The 19,131-nt window shown below is 46.3% G+C and overlaps 1 protein-coding gene across 12 annotated transcripts in view; it reads right to left on the reverse strand.

Annotated features, from left to right (window-relative positions):
- The window catches only part of MAMLD1 (mastermind like domain containing 1), a 121,897-nt gene that overhangs the window by 46,450 nt on the left and 56,316 nt on the right, over nucleotides 1-19,131 (reverse strand). For 6 of the 12 annotated variants that reach the window (XM_072817696.1, XM_072817702.1, XM_072817701.1 and 3 more), the window contains one exon: nucleotides 11,737-11,895. The exons of 1 other annotated variant lie outside the window; for it this stretch is intronic. In XM_072817696.1, coding sequence (XP_072673797.1) covers nucleotides 11,737-11,832 — 96 coding nt within the window. In that variant the 5' untranslated portion in view covers nucleotides 11,833-11,895. Of the gene's footprint in view, nucleotides 1-11,736; nucleotides 11,896-14,905; nucleotides 14,951-19,131 lie in introns of all 12 variants that reach the window. 5 more of the 12 variants (XM_072817699.1, XM_072817698.1, XM_072817703.1 and 2 more) reach the window with 1 other exon arrangement.

Raw genomic sequence — 19,131 nt, forward strand, 5'->3', positions numbered from 1 at the left:
GGCCTCCGTCCCCCACCTGCCTGCCCTTAACTGCTTCCCCAGCCCCTGGAGGCACCATCCTGGCTGCCAGGCAATGCCTCTCTCCCCGGGGCTGGACACCCCCTCAGGCCTGCAGCTTCCCCCCACCCGGCCCCGCCACCGGGCCGGCCCATCCATGGACTGTTAGGTATGGGCAGTGTGACATTGAGGTCACAGAGCTCTCATTCCCTGTGGCCTAGGTCAGCTCTTGGTCTACCTCATGGCTAAAAGAAATTGTAGTTGAATCCATGGAGGCAGCTCCCGAGAAAACACTTTTTCTAGAATGCTCCAGAGAGGTAGAAGATTTCAGAGGTGAGGAAGGAAAGTCCCCACCCAGGAGGCTTGGCAGTTTCCATAAAAGCCAAACTTCCCTTCATCCGGAGGGTGACAACGCCAAGGGAAAATACCCTCTAGCAGTAATCCTCAGACACCCTGTCACCCAGTGGGGTCTCGACACCCCTTAGGGCGGCGGGCCGTCAAGTCTGGTTGTCAGGTTGTTAATGTGTCTCTGTTGCCCTGGGCTGTGACTGACCCTGTCCCTAGCTTTCTACATCTCTAAGCAGAGCACATACACAGGGGGACTAGCAGTCAGAGCCACCCAGGAAGGTGGAATGCAGCCACACTGGTGGCTCTGGACTCTCATTCGGTAGGCTCTGCCTCCATACCACAGAGCCCCCAGTGAGGCCCTCAGTTTGGCTGATGACCACACATTGGATGGGAGGCTCTTATCCCCTCTCCCTTGCTGCCTGGCTCCCGGCTCCCCGGGCCTTCCTTTCACGAGCACCCCTAGATTGGCTGGGACTCCAGATGTGGGCTCCTTCAGGCATTGGTTGGGATGCTGATGGGATTAGGAGTGGGGTCAGTGGGGAAGCCCTTGGTCTGGGCCCTAATGGGCCGAGTGAGTTTTTAGAGCACTTGGTGCATTTTAGGGACGTGGCTTCTGGCTGAGCTAAGCTGGGGTAACAACTGGCCATTGATCATCCCAAGACTGGAAACAAGTCCTGGGTCATTTTGAGCCGTGTGGAAATCATGCACCACATGGGGCAGTCATGGCGCTCCATCCAGAAAACCCTAGAGGCTTCTTCTGCCTGCGCGGGTGAGCGCAGGAGCATCTCTCCCCTTGTAGCAAGGCCCTGCTGGATTGCAGTGGCCCTGTCAAGGCTACGGTGACAGTCCTGATTTTGTGGAAGGCTCCCCTCCCTGTTGCTGGGACAGCAACTTGAGTGGTTTAAATGGGGCAAAGAGAAAAGTGGTTGCTTATTGCTCAGTCCCTCCCTCTCTGTTCCCAGCTACAGATCTCTACTTTACACAGTTTGGGGGCCCCTCTTTATAAAAGAGAATATTACATGAAGAGAGCAAAATTAAAATTAGGGGCTCCTGGCTGGCTCAGTCAGTCGAGCATGCAACTGCTGATCTCGGGGCTGTGAGTTTGAGCCCCATGTTGGGTGTAGAGATGACTTAAAAAAAAAAAGAACAAAATTAGGTACTGGGGGTCTTGGAAGGTTTTGAGGATAAGTCTTGAAGCTTAGGCACAATGAGGCTTCCCTTCTGCCTGTAGCCCAGCGATGGGCTAAGTAAAATGGCAACAGGCTTTCAAACATGGCAGGAATTTCCTTGCATGAGAAACTCAACAGCTGTGTAGGTGGGAGAAGAATCCAGAGCCACCTGGTTAGTCTCGTGCCTTCTGAAGGTCACATGCTTGTGAATAAGCACATTTTAGCAGCTGAGTGCCAACTTCTGACTCTAAGATCTACTAACTGTCTGCAGATACACCAACCCCAGTTAAGAGAGTTTACAACCAGGCTGTTTGAGCCCTGACACCTTAGATGCAGAGCCTGGGAGGGGATGTGGGATAAGGGGCATCAGATCAGGCCAGAGACCCTCCCCATGCTTAGGTCCTCTTTTTTTTTTCAAGATTTGTAGAGTGAGGCATGATCGACAAATAAAAATTGAATATATTCAGGTGATACGATGAGATTTTTAAGATGTATAATGTGCAGATTTCATATATATATGCACTGTGAAATAATTTAGGTGTTCTTTCTTTTTTGAATTGAGGTTAAATTCACAGAGCATTAAATGAGCCTTTCTTAAGTGTATCATTCAGCAGCATTTCACTCGCTCACAATGCTGAGCGACCAAAATGGGGATAGTAGGGCCCACGTCACAGATTGGTTATAAGATCACATGAGTTTAGAAATGTAAAGTGAGCACAGTGCCCAGGATGGTGTACATGCCAAATAAATATTCTCTCTCTTTCCACTCTTGAAAATGCAAACACATTCTTGGTGGTCCTAAAATAGCCTTTAACATGGTTTACTCAGCAGCATTTGTCATTCGAGGGAGATCTGCCTTTACTCATTGGTTGTACTTCTGAGGAGCTGTATGCGAGGCTCACTTCTGTAAACCAAATCATAATGAAACGCAACAAGAATTTGCCGTTGGGGGAGGGGAATCTGCCATTGAAAGAAAAATCCTCTTTTACGAAGTGAAAGAGCTGTTATCCAAACTTATGTTTTTTAAAGGTATGCACTTGGGGATATAGGCTTTCTTGGGGGGCAATGAATCCTATTTTTCTTTTGCCCACAAATGTATGCTCATATTCTATAGCTCCAAAGCACAGAGCAACAGGAGTGGGTTACAAATGGAAAATAATGACCATTTCAAATATTCACTTCCTTCACTATATATGGACGGTGTCCATGATCACATCATGGAATGTGTCACATAACTGAAAGATACCCCCACCTCAGTGTGTGCACATGCATGTGTGTGCATGTGCACACCTGTGGGTCAGTCATGGTGGTGCTGCTGCCTCTGGTATAGATGATGGTGTTGGTAATGGTTGTAGTGGTAGGGGTGGTGGTGATGATGGAGGTGGTCATGATGTGGTGTGGTGGTGGTAGAGGTGGTGGTGGTGGCGGTGGTGCGATGGCGCAGGGAGGGGGTCCCTAAGGATATATCCTTCTGGCTCTACCTCTCTGTTAGAAGAGCTGTGGGCTGGGCCTGAGGAAGAAGACTCCACTCTGAACTAGCAGGCACCTCAAAACTGGGTCCTTGCCATCATTTATAAAGATCTTATTCTCACCCAGAAAACTGAAGCTGAATTACTGGTGGAAACATGGGAGATTTTTGTTTGTTATAATGCTGCCAATAAAATAATTTTATGTCAGATTTAACTACAGGAAAGGGCAAGGCATTTCTCAGTTCCTTAGCTGTCATGTGGCTAAAATAAATAGGATGGACAGCAGTTAGCCACTGTACACTTAGCTCTTTGAAGCCATATATTCAGAAAGCAGATGTTGGGTGTTGGTGTTTGGGGGCTGGCTTCCTGGAGATATTTTATATTGGCCAAGTTAATTGTTCTAAACCCCAAAGGCTTGACTTAAAGGACAAAATGAAGCAAGAGAATGTTCAACTTTCCCGACAGTGTCCCACAGGCAGTCCTACCACTAGACAACCTTAGCACCAAAAGCTCATTCTAGAAGAAGAGGCAGCCTAGAGAGCACAGCCCCGGGCTTCCATCCACTAACTCTGCAGACGAAGCAAGGCTGTCGAGGGGGTCCCAGAGAGAAACCCCTTCGAATGAGCATGCACTAGGGACAGAAGCGCTGGGGGGGCCTGGAAGAAGCTGGCATTCTAGTGGCACAGACAGGATGCTGACAAGGACAGAGCATTAGCTGTACTCTTCAGGGGCCTGAGGAAATAGTGACGTGACAAAGTCTACGTGGCTCCTCTGAATGGCGCCTTTTAGGTGCACATCTCGATGCGGGCCTGCAGGTAGGAGAGCAGGAGCGAGAAGGCCCCAGGGGGAAGGTCGGGCATGTCCCCCAGGGTGTGCAGGTGGCCAGCAGGCCGGGCACCGTGGAGGGCGCTGGGTTAGAAGTTGTCTGCACTGGGACGATCAGCTCCTTGTCTGAAAGGCCTCTCTGGAGGCTGACAGGACAGGGAGCAATGGGAGGTACAAGGAGAACAGGGAGCAGTCACCAGGGCAGGGGGTGCCCCGGAGCAGGCCAGCAGGCCAGCTGCGGCCCCAGCAGAACACCGAGGGGCCTGAGTACCCGGGGTTGGCCCTCAGGGGTTCAGAGGAGGACCTGCCTGCTGGGATGCACCAGCAGCCAGCATCCTGGAAGGGAGGATGGTGAGCCTCCTCCGCAGAGGCCCACACAGGTGACATCTGGGGCTCTGCTGCAGGCCATGCAGCGTCCGGGGCAGTTCCGGAGCAGTCTGTCACAGGTGGGATGTGCTAATAAAACTTTACCCAAACACAAGCTTCCCTGAGGCTGCGGGCTGGAGTCTGCCAACCCTTGCCCTAGAGCCTGAGCTGAGCATCTTCCCCAAGGGAAATCCCTTCCTTCCAAATTGCCCTCCTTCCGCCACAGGGGCCTGCAGGGGGCTCCAGTTGACAAGTGCAGCAGGTGACGTTTTCAGGGCTGGGGGTGCTTCAGTATGTCTATTGTCGCCCGAGTTGGGGGACCACCCCTGAACTGGGCCTGGACTGGGCAAGGCATGCAGCAGTCTCCGATGCCAGCACCTGGGGAACACTGCCTCCTCCAGGGCGCCCATCTGCCCTGCTCTCGCAGCCTCTGTGCGCCCTTGAACAGTTCACATCTTGTCTATCAGGTTCAAGCACACCCTCTTCCTTCCCTCGGGCCTTCAAGGGTCTCAATGATAGTACAGCTCCACCTCATACCCCGTTCCCTCCCAGCCTGGTGCTCTGGCCAACCTCGAGGGCCCATGTTAGGTCCACAGCTCTCTGAAAGCAAGGACCATTTCCTCCTCATCTCTGTACCACCAGAGCACCTAGCCTTGTGACAGGGCTCAGCTGGCATCTGCAGGTTTGAATTAACCATTGGAGCAAAAGGGTTTCCTACAAATTATCCTGCTCTTTCTGTTTCTAAGCACAAGGCCAAGAGACAACTGTTTTTCAGAAAGTGTGATTAAATTCACTAACTGGCCCAATGACCTTGGACATACTCCTTCTCCTTTGTGTGTCCTTGACCTCCTATGTTCAGCCCAGGGGCTAGGCTGAATGATCTCTAAAGGACCTTCTGACCAAGAGGGACAACAGCTACTGCTCATTGATTATTTACTATGTGCCCAGGCCTGAGCCTGGGGTAGAATGGGAGACCTGGGGATCACAGGGGCACCAGTGCCAGCTGACACTGGACGAGCAGCTGGGGCAGGGGAGTGCGGAGAGTCACTGGACCCCGTATCACACATCTGTGTGGAGGGGCAGGCTGGCAAGAGGGTGGGAGGTGGTGGCTGGGGCGGCCACACCTGGGCCCATGGTGGTCAAGTCCAGCAACCTGTGGCTCATGGCTGCTTTTCTAACTTTGGTATTTAGGGGGTTGGAAATCTGGTGAGAATGGAGGAGGGAGATGAGGAAGGAGAAAGAAAAGGCAGGAAGGAAGAGGAGGAGAAGGAAAGGCAAAGGGGAGAAGGGAGTGTGCTGACAAATTATTCTCCGGCCACTGCAGAAATTAAAATCTGTAGCCCAAACCTCAGAAGCGCCTGCTTCCCTCACTCTGCATGAGGTCTGGAACTTGGCACCCCAGGGGCAGCTGATGACCCAAATATCTGTCTGCAAGTGGAGTTCTATTGAGTTCTCTAGCTGGGGATTTCCAGCAAAAGCAAGAGGCCTCAGCCAGCGCAGGCCAGCCCAGAATTTGGGGAGCCCCAGGCCCTCATTTCCAGGGCTTGCCCCCACTTTGCATATACCCTAGATGGGGGGAATGGGGGGATGCCCGAGCTTCAGCTCAGCTGGGCTCTTCCATTGCCCTTACCTGGGGTCCAACAGAGTCTACTCTCTCCTCGGGAAGCTCACCCTCCAGACACCTGTTACCTCAGGCCTAACGTGGAGGAAGTGGAGGGGGGGAGCGCAGGGCCCAGCAGGAATGCAGGCAGGAGCAGGAGCACGAGCTCCCAGATGCCAGCAGAAACCAGCTGCCAAACGGCACACTCTCCCGGCGCCCTCTCTTTCAAACAGACGGCAATTTTCAGGTCACCGGTTTGCTGAACTGGGCTACCCAGGCAGGACCCAGATGTGGAACCCGGCGGTGTCGTGCCAGCTGAGCAGTGCTCAGGCCTGGCAGGAGAGACCGGTCCGAAGGCCAGGCCTCTGCCCGGTGGCCGCCCTGGCTGCATGTGTGAGGCAGGAAAGAGCCCTTCCTGCAAGAAGAGGAGGAGGGGAGAAAGGGAGCGAGCAGCTGCGTGCTCCGTGGGGAGGATCCCCAAAATAGAAAGGCGCATACGCACCACAGGCCTTGACCCAGAATGCTCAGAGCGACAGCGCAAATGCAGCCCTCCTCAGCGCAGAGAAGCTGCTGCTGAAACTGACGTGTCCTCAGGGGTCCTGTGTGTCTCCACCTGAGCTCCAAGGACATGCTTCCCACTGCCTTCTGAGCCAGTGCCAATCTCTGATCATTAAAAAAAAAAAGTGCGAACAGCAACAGTACCTTGTGGGCTTTAGACTGCATTCATATCCACATCTTGGTCATCGTTATCTCACAAACCCTGACGTGGGCAGGGGCAGATTATTCACCCTATTTTCCTGGTGTGGACGGAAGCCCAGACACTCACGCAAGATCTCACTAAGCGTCAGAGACAGCTGCCAGCCCGATGAGCTGGTGCCCGGACCACCTGGTTCCTGGAAGTGGGGCCATACACATAGCTCTCCTGGGGCCAGCCCTGCATGAAGCGGGGGACACTGGGCTTCCTCTCTAGGCTTCCAACTCAGCCCAGGTCCGGGCTGGCTGTCCCTACCTCCCTGTAAGATTTTTAGGCAGCTGGCACACATGCCAGGCTGTAGACAGTGCTGGTCAGAAGGTTCCAGGGAGCCACCAGGGTGATATAAGGATGCGTCCACTCTACCTCCGTTTACGGGCTGTTTCTGCCTCTGGGATGAAATCTCCAGGCCACCTGGGACTCTGGTCCGCTGCCTGAGCCTGAGCCTCCCGAGAGTCATGCTCAGCCTGCAAAAGGCCCTAACGCTCTGGGTCCCTAACCAAGGAATGGGAAGCAGGAAAGGGGGAGGAACATTGGGGTCAGGGCACCTGGATTTGAGATCTGAATTTCCAACCTACTGACTGTAACACTGGGCAAGTCCTGTCCTCCATGAGCCCCAGTCTCCAGGTCAGTGAGATGGGGTGAAATACAAATCCCTATCCCCAGGTCACGGGAGCAGATGAGCTAATGTATACAAAGTAGCCCGCACAAAAGAGTCACTCAATTCTCTCCTCCCGGTTTTGGGGTAGGATAAGTAGAACTACAGAGTAGGATCGATTTGTTCCCAGGCCTGCAGACCCTGGGAATGTGGTGGGAGGGCCAGAGACAGACAGGCCCTCCGAGCTCAGGAGTAAAGGGAAATACTCAGGGCCTCACACAGCGCTAATTTCAGGTCTCCTTACTGAGTCTAGAGCAGGTGCCTCCAGGGATGATGCATACAAATCCTGAACCTGATCACACTCCACAGCGGGAGGTGACCAGCCTCCCTCCCACTGGGTGTTTCTAGGGTCATCCGTCTACAGAGGAGGGGGTGACAAAAGAGGGCCAGTATTTTTGCAGCCATCCCAATCTCAATATTCTCCTCTCTCCCCCTTGCTCAACCCCACTTTCATTTAGAGGTGAGAAGAAGAAGAAGAAGAAGAAGAAGAAGAAGAAGAAGAGTAGTAGTAGTAGTAGTAGTAGTAGTAGTAGTAGTAGTTGGTTTAGGCCAGTTTGTGGGTGGAAAGCAGGCTGCCTTTGGGGCCACCCAAATGAGGGTTCTTGGTGTATCTCCCCACCTTCTTGGGGGGCACCTTCCTGCAAGTCACTGGTTTTCTCAGGCTTTAGCATCTTTGTCCATAAAGGGAGAATGGTTGGAAAATTCAGAAGGAATCCCGGGCATGCCAATTCACTGTCACCTACAGGGAGCCACTTAGTGGTATTAAATGACAAAACACAGATGAGTAACCAGAAGCATCTCCTTCCTTCTCCAACTGTGTGCCCTTAACACCCCCACTTGGTCTGGAGCTGCTCTAAGAATGGACTAGGTGGCTGCTCAGAGCTGGGGTATCTCTGCACTTGTGGTGGGTGTAGACTGAGACAGAGGTGACAGGTGACATGTACACTGAGTTCCAGTTCCATGCAGGCTCCAGAGCACTCCCTCCTGCCGTGCTAATAATGTTTGAGAGATTCTCACACTAGGAATCAATCAACCCACCGATCTGGGGGAGGAATGGAGAGCTTAACTTCAAAGGGAAGGACGAAACGTTCTGCCTCCTATTAAAACTCCGTACACTGACGGTAGAGATAGATGCCTTATCAACCTTGGGTGGGTGCCCAAAGGCCCAAAAGGTAAAACTCTACTTTTCTACAGATCACAAGACTCAGTAAGCAATCACGCTGCTGAATGAATGAATAAATTCTGAAATGGTCCTTGTGCCACTGAGAACCCTCACAGTGGCTACTCCTTCATGATGTGTGCTCAGTGTTTGGGGATTTTCTTTTTTTTTTTTTTTTTTGTTTGGGGATTTTCAACGTGCTCTATGACTTTGGCCAAGCTGCTTAGCCTCTTTGAGCCTCAGTTTCCTGGGGATCGCCTTTGTCTCAGGATTATCCTATGGATTACGGGAGATAAGGCTCCCCAAGTGCCTGGCACCTAGTCAGTGCTCAATTAAAGGGGGAGCTATTCTTACTCCTGGCTCGTTTGACTTTTGTCCTCGGGGAGCGCAAAGGATGGACAAAGTCCCAGAGCTGTTTAGTAGCAGAAGCAAGACTAGAATCCAGCTGTCCTGAGCCCTTAGGATGGTCTTAGGACGTACATCTTCCTACAAGGTGGCTCTCGGTTATTCACATGGAAAGCCCAGGCCTATTTAGAAGACTTCTCCTTTGAGACTGATAGCATTTTTTTTAAACAGACCTTTCCTTGAAACATGTTTTTGTTGTCGTTGCTGCTGTTTGTTTTTTGGCCAAGGACGAGAGAAGCAGGTAAGCTGAGCGTCTCAATCAGATCTCCACGTTAAAGACGCTTGCAGGATGAGGGAGAGTGGTGCCCACAGCCTCCTGGGGCTGGGGCTGGGGTGCCATCCCTGAATGCTAGGGAGCAGCAGGGACAGAGCAAACAGCGGACACGGGAGGTGCGGTTCAGGCCACACTTGGGACGGGCAAGCCCAGCTCCTGCAAAGGACCACCCCCTGCCACTCACTTTCTGGGCCCTGCAATAACTTGTCTGCACGGCAGGTTTCGTGGTGAACCAACAGGCCCTTCTGCATTTAATCTGTCCATCTCTGTCCCTCAGACCACAAACACCCGGGTTGCTGAGATCCTCAGTGTGTGCAGCAGAGCTCCATGTTAGCAGCGGGTATTGTCCTGAGGCTGCAGAGATTTCATGACCATGAAAATCCAGCTGTGCTCAAGAACTGCCCTGGAAAGACACCTGGGTGGCTCAATGGTTGAGCATCTGCCTTTGGCTCAGGGCATGATACTGGGGTCCTGGGATCAAGTTCCGCATTGGGCTCCCTGTGAGGAGCTGCTTCTCACTCTGCTTGTGTCTCTGCCTCTCTCTCTGTGTCTCTCGTGAATGAATGAATAAATAAATAAGTAAATAAATAAATAATCTAAAAGAAGAAGAAGAAGAAGAAGAAAAGAAGAAGAGGAAGAAAGAAGAAGGAAGAAGAAGAAGAAGAAGAAGAAGAAGAAGAAGAAGAAGAAGAAGAACAACAACAACAACAACAACAACAACAACAACAACAACTGTCCTGACTGCTGGCTGCTGGCAGCAGTGGCACCCAGCTTGGCCAGACTCTATGCACACCCAGCAGGCCCCACCGGAGGAGTGGGCTCCTTCCACATCATCCCCTTTAGAGACCACATGCATCTTCCCAGAGGATACATGTGTTCTTTACTGCGAAGAGGATTCATCTGGGAGAGTTGTTTCTGGAGCCTGGGACATATTTTTTCAGATCCCCTCAACTGGGGCAAACCCTTCATCTTCTGGGACAGCGTGGAATTTTGGAAACAGTCACGTCACTCAGAGCTAAGGGCAGAGAACAAGGTGTGCCACAGAGGAAGGAGGACTGATTTTGATCAAGCCCAAGGTGTGACTCTAAAGCAATCAATGTGAATTTTTGGCAAGACTTACAAAGGGCTCTAAACGGCCATCTGCAAAGAGATGCCAAGCCCAGAAATGGCGTGAGCAATGGCAACTTCTCCCAAGTGAGGGCACAGGTGGCTGCTCCAAGGGTCTATCCTAAGAAAAAGTCTTCCAGCATCGAGGTCTACACTGATTAAAACCAAAGCAGTTACTCGCTAGTCACACTCTTTTAAAGGATGTTGGTAGGGCTCCTGAGGAGAAGGGGAGGAAGACACTTGCAACTATAACCCCCCTCTCCCTCCCTCCCAGGAACACAAACAAGTGTGAAATGGAGAGAAATTGAAAGTCACGCCCAACTGAATCTGGACTCTGGATGCCTCACCAAGAGGTTTTCCTTCACTGACTCAGTTGTTGACCATAAAAGAGAAGCAAGAAATCTAAAGGGTGATGAGGCTGGACGTTAGAGATTGCCTTCTACGAGATGCCTGCCTGAAGGGCTGGCGATCTGGAGGACAGGCGGCTGGCCAACTGACTGCTCCATGTCTGCCATCCCGTCTGCCATCTCTGTGAGCAGGAACACTGGCAGTCAAAGTCTGCAAACATCTACGTACTCAACTGGATGCCACATTTTCAATACACTGTTGGTGGGAGACAGCGAGGAGAAACAGAAAAGCCAGATTTCAACAATCCCCCCACCCCCACCCCCCACCCCACACACACACCTGTGCACATCTCAAAATCCTAAACTAAATAGAAAGTTGACTTACTGAAAGTGGCTCGCCCTTGGAATCAATCGGAGAGGCCAAGGCCCTCTAGTTATGTGAAATGGCATTACCTCAGAGCCCCGAGCTCCCAGTTCTCTGAACAGGAAGGAAGCAGACCCACGGCTCTATAAGAGCCATTTCCTCTCTGCTGTATTAATTTCAGAGATTAAGTAAGCCACTCCTCTGTGGACCCAATACACTGAGATAACAGCCATTGTGTTTGCTGCAACTCCTACTAACAGAGCTAATCTTGGTAGACTGGTGATATTGCAGGCTTTTTATGTCAAATTCAACTAACCAGTGGCTCTCATGGTCCCTTCTGTCATCCTGGCTCCTAGACTACTACTGGAAGCCCTAACCCTTAGTTTCAGACACATAGATGATGTCTGGGCTCCAAGGGAGAAAAGGAGAAATTTGTTGAGCGGGTTTTTAAAAGGACACCAGAGCCAGAGAGTTGAATGGGAATCTCTTTTTGTGCCCTACTCGCTGGTTTCCTCTTCTCAGTGGCACTAGGAAGCTAATGCAATATGTCTAGTGCCCGTCAGTCCTACAGTTCTGGTTTCAGGTAAAAGAAAAAAAAAGGGATTTTCTTCCCTCACACTCTTCTTTCTTTCTAGTTGAAGGGGGGCAGTGCAGAGATCACTAGGCTGGGATTCCAGATAGATCTTTGGACTATATTTCCTGCTCTTCCAGAAATTTGTAAGGGGCAAGGTTAGCTCATCTCCTACATCTTTTCTAGGTCAGCTTCTAGTTCCTTACATTTTGGGTTGGTTCCCTGCCAACAAGTTTGCACAGAGAATTTCAATAACACATCTTATGTTCAAGTTTAAGATTAGAAGCATTCAACACCCCCCTCCCCCCAATAGCCCATTGTCTGACCGATTCCTGGAGCTTTCTGGGCTCCTGACGATTTCCCACCACGGCGTAATGGGGAACCATGCTCTTGATTACAAGCCGACTTTTCCAGTCATCCATTGTTTGACCTGCAATTTTATTCTTGACTCTCCAAGGCGCTTCCCAAACGACCTAGACACAGGGCTTAGGGAGAAAAAAAGTACACTGTCTTTCAGATATGAAGATGAGACCATTGACCCCGTGAATCACAGACTTTCACTCTGAGCACAGGTTTGGATGGAGTCAGCCACATTCCCTTTTATGTCTCTCTCCCCACCCCACCACCCTCATTGAGCCCCTTCCCACCCCCAGGGATGAGGAGCACTTCTGTGAAGCAGTTGTCTGGGATGAGATAGCAGTCCCTGGCCGTAGGGCAGAGTAGAATTCACTGCTGGAGAGCTGAAGGAGGGGTGGAGAAGAAGCCTGATGTAACTAAAATAACACTAGGCTTAAAGGCAGGGAATGTGGAACTTAGGTCTGGCTTTTTTGTGCCTGTGGTATGCAGTGAGATCGGGGGAAAGACTCTTCTGTTCTCTGACACAAATTTCCTATGTGAAAACCATGGCGGTTGGATCAGGTGATGGCTTAAGGACCCTTCCACTCTGCTAGAGGTAAGCCTTATGGCCCACTGAAGAAGCAGCTCCCAACTCTTGGCCCCATAAACACCCAGCCAAGTGAGCTCACTAACAGTTTATAACCTGACAGTCAGTGAGGGGAAGCAATGGGTGTTGGAAGGGGCTCATGGAACCCTGGTGTACTAGTTTACAAAAAGCTAACCACGTAGATGGTGACCATGTCTACCCCAGTGTAAGCCCTCTGTGACAAATGAGCAGACCTGTGCTAAATCAAGTAAAGTTTTTTTTTTTTCATTTCTTTTTGTCTTTCATGGTGTAGACATGAAATGAGAGCTCTGCTAAGGCATTCACATAGGAGGGAAGCTCTCCTTCTTGGAAATCCCCTTGGCTGCACAAAATCAGGCACTAAAATGTCAATGTCCAGACTTCCGCTTCTGGGAAAATGGAAATGTACTCTTCCCATTTTCCCACTGAGTACAACTAAAACCTCTGGGCATTACATTTAAAACCAACATAAGATGACCCCAAAAAAGTGGAGAGAACAAGGGATTTTGGGACCTGAGGAACAATGTTGTAATGAGTTCTTTGGGTTTATGCCTCATAGACCTCAGACATGGACCTGAAGAAGCTGGCAACCCCAAAATGACAATGGACACTTACAAAAAGTCTCCATTAAAACCCTACTCTCTTTAGCTGAAGGACCAGGAAAGGGGCAGTCAACCGAGGCAGAAAACTTTTATATAAGAACTGCTGTAACCCAGCTAAACACCACAGAAAAAAGTGTGGTCCCAACAAGTCCCAACATCAGAGGCCAAGTGGGGGCCTAGACTCCACCCCCACCTGGCAGTAATGATTTCTTTCTCCCAGCCCCCTGCCACCCAGGGTGGTATCAGAGGAGACCTAATAGAGGTTCAGGACCTTTGCCTCTGAACAGTGGTAATGAGTCCAGATACCATCATTGTCCATGTCAGTGGAGATCACATGGGGAATAGTAATGATGCACTCTTACCGATCCCAGCCAGGAATGGTATCAATGGAAGCCTAGTAGGGAGCTAGAACTATCACTACTGCCCAGCACCCCAACCTCCTTGGTGTCATTAAAGGCTAAGTGGAGAACCTGGCAGAAATGAGATGGTGCTCCATTTCCTGTCAAAGCATTGCCAGAGGAAGTCAGTTAAAACCGAAGATCTAAATAAGTGCTGAAATACGGGAACTGTCAATCCAGAATCTTATACCTAGTGAAAATATGCTTCAGGTATGGAAGGGGAATCAAGAGATTCTGAGATAAAGGAAAACTAAACGGATTTGTTAGTAACAGACCCCTCGTAAGAGGATGGATAAAGGACATTCTCTAACCAGAAAGGAAATGATCAAAGAGGGAATTTTGGACACCACCAAGGAAGAATGAACAATGGAGAGAAAAAATATGGGTAAATCAAATAGACTTTCTTTCTCTCAAGCTTTCTAAATAATGTCTGATGGCTGAAGCACCAATTATAACATTGCATGCTGCAGTTCTAAATGTTATGTGGAAGAAACACTTAACACAATTACATTATAAATAGGGGAGGCTAAAGAGGTGGAAAGAGAGTTAATTTCCATACTTCACTCAAACTGGTAAAATATTGACATTAGTAGACTATTACAAGTTATTTATATAAGACACAATACCTAGAATAACCACTAACAATTGCATACAAAAAGATGCTTGCAAGGACACTATACACGAATCAGCAAACAGAATTTCAAAAAATGTTCAAGTAGGGACTCCTGGGTGGCTCAGTGGTTGGGCATCTGCCTTTGGCTCAGGGCATGATCCTGGGGGCCCAGGATTGAGTCCCACAATAGGCTCCCCACTGAGAGCCTGCTTTTCCCTCTGCCTGGGTCTCTGCCTCTCTTCCTGTGTCCCTCATGAATAAATAAATAAAATTAGAACAAACAAAATAAAAATAAATTGGTAGCATTAAGCACTAACTACCAGTAGGTTTACTAAAATGAACATGATCTAGGGCACCTGGGTGGCTCAGTTGATTAAGCAACTGACTTTCGCAAAGGTCATGATCTTGGGGTCCTGGGTTTGAGCCCTGCATTGGAATCCCTGCTCAGCAGCAAGTCTGCTTGTCTCTATCTCTCTTCCCCTTCTCCCACTTATGCACTCTCTCTCTCTCAAATCAATAAATAAAATCTTAAAAATATGAAAATGATTTAAATCTATCAATTAAAAGACAGACATAAGCATGGTGAATAAAAAACAACATGATCCAACTATATGCTGTTTATGAGATGCTCATCTCAAATATAATGATATGAATAGTTTGAAAGTAAAAAAGATGAAAAAAAATATATATCATGCCAATGTTAATAAAAAATAGTAATGAGGTAGCTCTGGTATTAGTAGACAGAGTAAACTTCAGAACAAAGAAAATCACTAGAGACAGAGAAGGGCATTACATAATGATAAAAGAGTCAATCCACCAAGAAGACACAATAATCCTAATTGTGCACACATCAAACAACAAAGTTGCATGACATATGAAGCAAAAATCAAAAGAACTGAAAGGAGAAATAGAAAAACTCACATTTAGAGTGGAGACTTCAACTTCCTCTCCCAACCACGGATAGAACTAGACAGAAAATCAATACAAAGAACTCAACATCATCATCTAAACAGGGTCTAATTGACTTTTATGGAACACTTCACCAAAAAAAAAACCAGTAAAATTTGCATTTTTTTCAAGCACTCAAGGATATATACCAAGATAGATATATTCTAATTATTCTAAAAACAATCTACAGTTAAAGAATTGAGATAGTATGTGGTGTTTTCTCTGACCATAGTGAGATCAAATTAGGAAACAACAACAGAAAATCTCTAAACACTTGGAAACTAAACAACACACTTAAAAAAACTTTCTGAGTCAAAAAGGAGGTCTCAATAGAAATTTTAAAATACATTGAACTGGGGGAACCTGGATAGCTCAGTTGGTTAAGCATCTGACTCAACCTCAGCTCAGGTCTTGATGTCAGAGTCATTTGTTCAATACCCACATTGAGCTCCATGCCCAGCATGGAGCCTACTTTAAAAAAAATACATCAAACTGAATGAAAACGAAAATACAATATATCAAAATTTATAGGGCACAGGTAAAGCTGAGAGGGAAATTTATAGTACTAAATGCTTACAATAGAAATGTGGGAGAAGTCTAAAAACAGTAAGTTTCTAATTAAGTAACCATGAAAAAGAAGAGTAAAATAAACCCAAAACAAAAAGAAGGAAGGAAATATAAAGAATAGATTTTGATGCTGGAATTATATCAAAAACAGAAAAAAAATAATGAAACCCAATGGAGGAAAGGTGGTTCTTAGGCAAAATAATAAAATTAATAAGCACCTAGAAAGACTGAGAAAGAGGAAAGAGGGAAGACACAAATTGCCAACATTGGAATAAAAAAGGGAATATTACTAATGATTCTGTAGACATGTAAAGAATAAGGAAATACTACAAGTATCCATTTTAATTTGAAAATTAGGTGAAATGGGCCAATTATTCTAAAAACACAAACTACCAAAATTTACCCAATATAATTATTAAAGAAATTAAATGTATAATTTTAAAAAACTCCAGAAAATGAGAATTCCAGGCTCAGACAGTTTCACTAGAATTATACCAATTGTTTAGAGAAGAATTAGCACCAATTCCACATAATCTCTTCAGAAAATAGAAGAGGAAAGGATACTTCCCTACTCACTGTGTTACCCTGATAGTAAGAATGAAAAATGTACAAAGAAGACTACAGACTAATATTTCTCAGGCACATAAACAAAAATATGTAACAAAGTTTTAGCAGTTTATGAGAAGAATTATACATTATGATCAAGTCAGGTTTATTCTAGGGATGCATGGCTGATTTGGCATTCAAAAGTCAACACACATTATCCATCATATCAACAAGCAAAGTAAAACAAAAATCATATGATCACCTCAAAACAATGCTGAAAAAGAACAAAATTCGAGGAGTCATACTTTCCAATTTTAAAACTTATTGCAGGGCAGCCCAGGCTGCTCAGCGGTTTAGCGCTGCCTTCAGCCCAGGGCCTGATCCTGGAGACCTGGGATGGAGTTCCACGTCAGGCTCCCTGCATGGAGCCTGTTTCTACCTCTGCCTGTGTCTCTGCCTCTCTCTCTCTCTTCCTCTCTCTCTGTCTCTGTCTCATGAATAAATAAAATATTTTTAAAAAATAAAAATAAAACTTATTGCAAAACTACAGTAATCAAAACAGTGCTACTGGCGTAAGGACAGAAATATATGCCAATGTAATAGACTTGAGAATTCAGAAATAAACCCATAAGTCTATGGCCAATTGATTTTCTAAAAGGGTGTTAAGACTATTCAGTGAAGGAAAGGATAGTCTCTTTAGCAAATGGTGCTGTGACAAATGGATAGTCCCATGCAAATGAATGAAGTTGGACCCCCTACCTCACACAACATACAAAAATCAGCTCTAAAGAGATCAACCTAAACATAGGAGCTAAAACTATAAAACATGTAGTAGAAAATATAAGAAAAAATCTTTATAACATTGGATTTGGCAATGGAGTCTTAGACATGACACCAAAAGCATGAGCAACAAAAGAAAAAAATAGATAAATTGGACTTCAACAAAATAAAAGACTTTTGCACATCAAAGAACTTTATCAAGAAAATAAAAAGCCCACAGAATGAGAGAAAACTATTGAAAATCATATATCTAATAAGGATCTAATATGAATTAGAATGTATAAAGAAATCTTATAACTCAACAATGAAAAGACAAACAACATGATCTAAAAAATGGACAAAAGACTCGAATTGGGGATTTTTCCAAAGAACATATATTTATGGCCAAGAAGCTCATGTAAGGATGCTCAATACCATTAGGCTTTAGGGAAATGCAAATCAAAACCATGATATACCACCTCCCATTCATTAGCATAATTAAAGAAAGGAAAATAACAAGTGCTGGCAAGAATGTGGCGAAATCGGAACCCTTATACATTCCTGATGAGAATTTAAATGTTACAGGTGCTGTGGAAAACAGTTTGGCAGTTCCTCATAAAGTAAAATGTAGAATTGCCATCTGACTCTGCAAATCCACTCCTAGGTATATATCCAAAAGAATCAAAAATAGAGACTCAAACACTTTTACACAACGTTCTTATGTGCATCATTCATGATAACCAAAAGGTGAAAATAACCCAAATGTCCATCAATGTATAAATGGATAAGCAAATTTTGGTATGACCATACCATGGACTGTTACTCTGCCATACAAAGGAATGAAGTACTGACAAAGCTGTGACATGGATGAACCTTGACAACATTACACTTAAAAGAAGCCTGTCATACGTAGTCTCATGTTGTATGAAATTATATGAAATATCCAGGATAGGTAAAAGCAAAGAAATCAGATAGGTAAAAGCAAAGAAATCAGGATAGGTAAAAGCAAAGAAATCAGATTGGTGTTTGCTAGGGGCTGGGGGGAGGGGAGGATGGCAAATGACTGCTTAATGCATATGGAATTTTATTTTAGGGTGATGTAAATGTTTAGGGCCTAGATTAAGGTGATGCTTTAGTAAGTTGTGAATGGATTAAACGACACTAAATTGTTATGCAACTTTCACCTTTAAAAAAACAGGAACAACAGTAAATACTGGCAATGATGGGAGAAACTGGATCACCCATACATTGCTGGTGGCAATGAAAAAGTCACTCTGCAAAAAAAGTTACTGCAAAACTGTTTGGCGATTTAACAACTAAACACACAACCATTAAATGACCCAGCAATTGAACTCCCAGGTATTTATCCTAGAGGAATGAAGACTTGTGTCCATATAAAAATTTGCAAATGAGTGTTTAGAGTAGCTTTATTCCTAATAGTCAAACAAGGGAAACAACCCAGAAGTCCTTCAATGGATGAATGGTCAGACAAACTGGTACGTGTATACCATGGAATACTACTCAGCAATATAAAGATAGGACTGTTGATCTATACAACAGCCTGGATGAATCTGTAGAGAATTATGCTGAGTGAAAAAAGTCAACCTCCCTTATTTACATCCTGTGTAATTTCATTTATGTAACAATATCAAAATGACAAAACTATAGAAATGGACTGATTAGTGGTTGCCAATGGTTGAGGAAGGAGTGGGTGTGGGAAGGAAGTGGATGTATCCACAAGTGAGTAAAATGAGGGATACATGTGGTGATGGAAATGTTCTGTACCTTGACTGTACCGATGTCAGCCTCCTGGTTATAATATCGTACTATAGTTTGGAAGATGTTATCATTAGAGGAAGTTGGCTAAAGGATACATGGGATCTATTTGGATTATTTCTTTTTCTAAAAAAAATAAGATTTTATTTATTTATTCATGGGAGACACAGATCGAGATGCAGAGACATAGGCAGAGGGAGAAGCAGGCTTCATGCAGGGAGCCCGATGTGGGACTCAATCCCCGCTGAGCCACCCAGGTGCCCTATTTGGATTATTTCTTACAACTACATGTTCATTTACAATGATCTCAAAACAAAAAAACTTCTATTAAAATCATACAATCATATAATTTGATGCGGAGAAAGCACTTCACAAAATTCAACATCCGTTCATGATAAAAGCTCTCAGAAAACCAGGAGTAGAGGAGAACTCCCTCAACTTGATAAAGAATGTCTATAATAAACCTGTGGCTAACATTACACTTAATGATTAAAGAATAAATGCCTTCCTACAAGACTGTTAACAACAAGGCAAGGATGTCTACTCTTCTC

Source organism: Canis lupus, chromosome X (genome assembly GCF_048164855.1).
Source record: "Canis lupus baileyi chromosome X, mCanLup2.hap1, whole genome shotgun sequence".
NCBI classification, from domain to species: domain Eukaryota; kingdom Metazoa; phylum Chordata; class Mammalia; order Carnivora; family Canidae; genus Canis; species Canis lupus.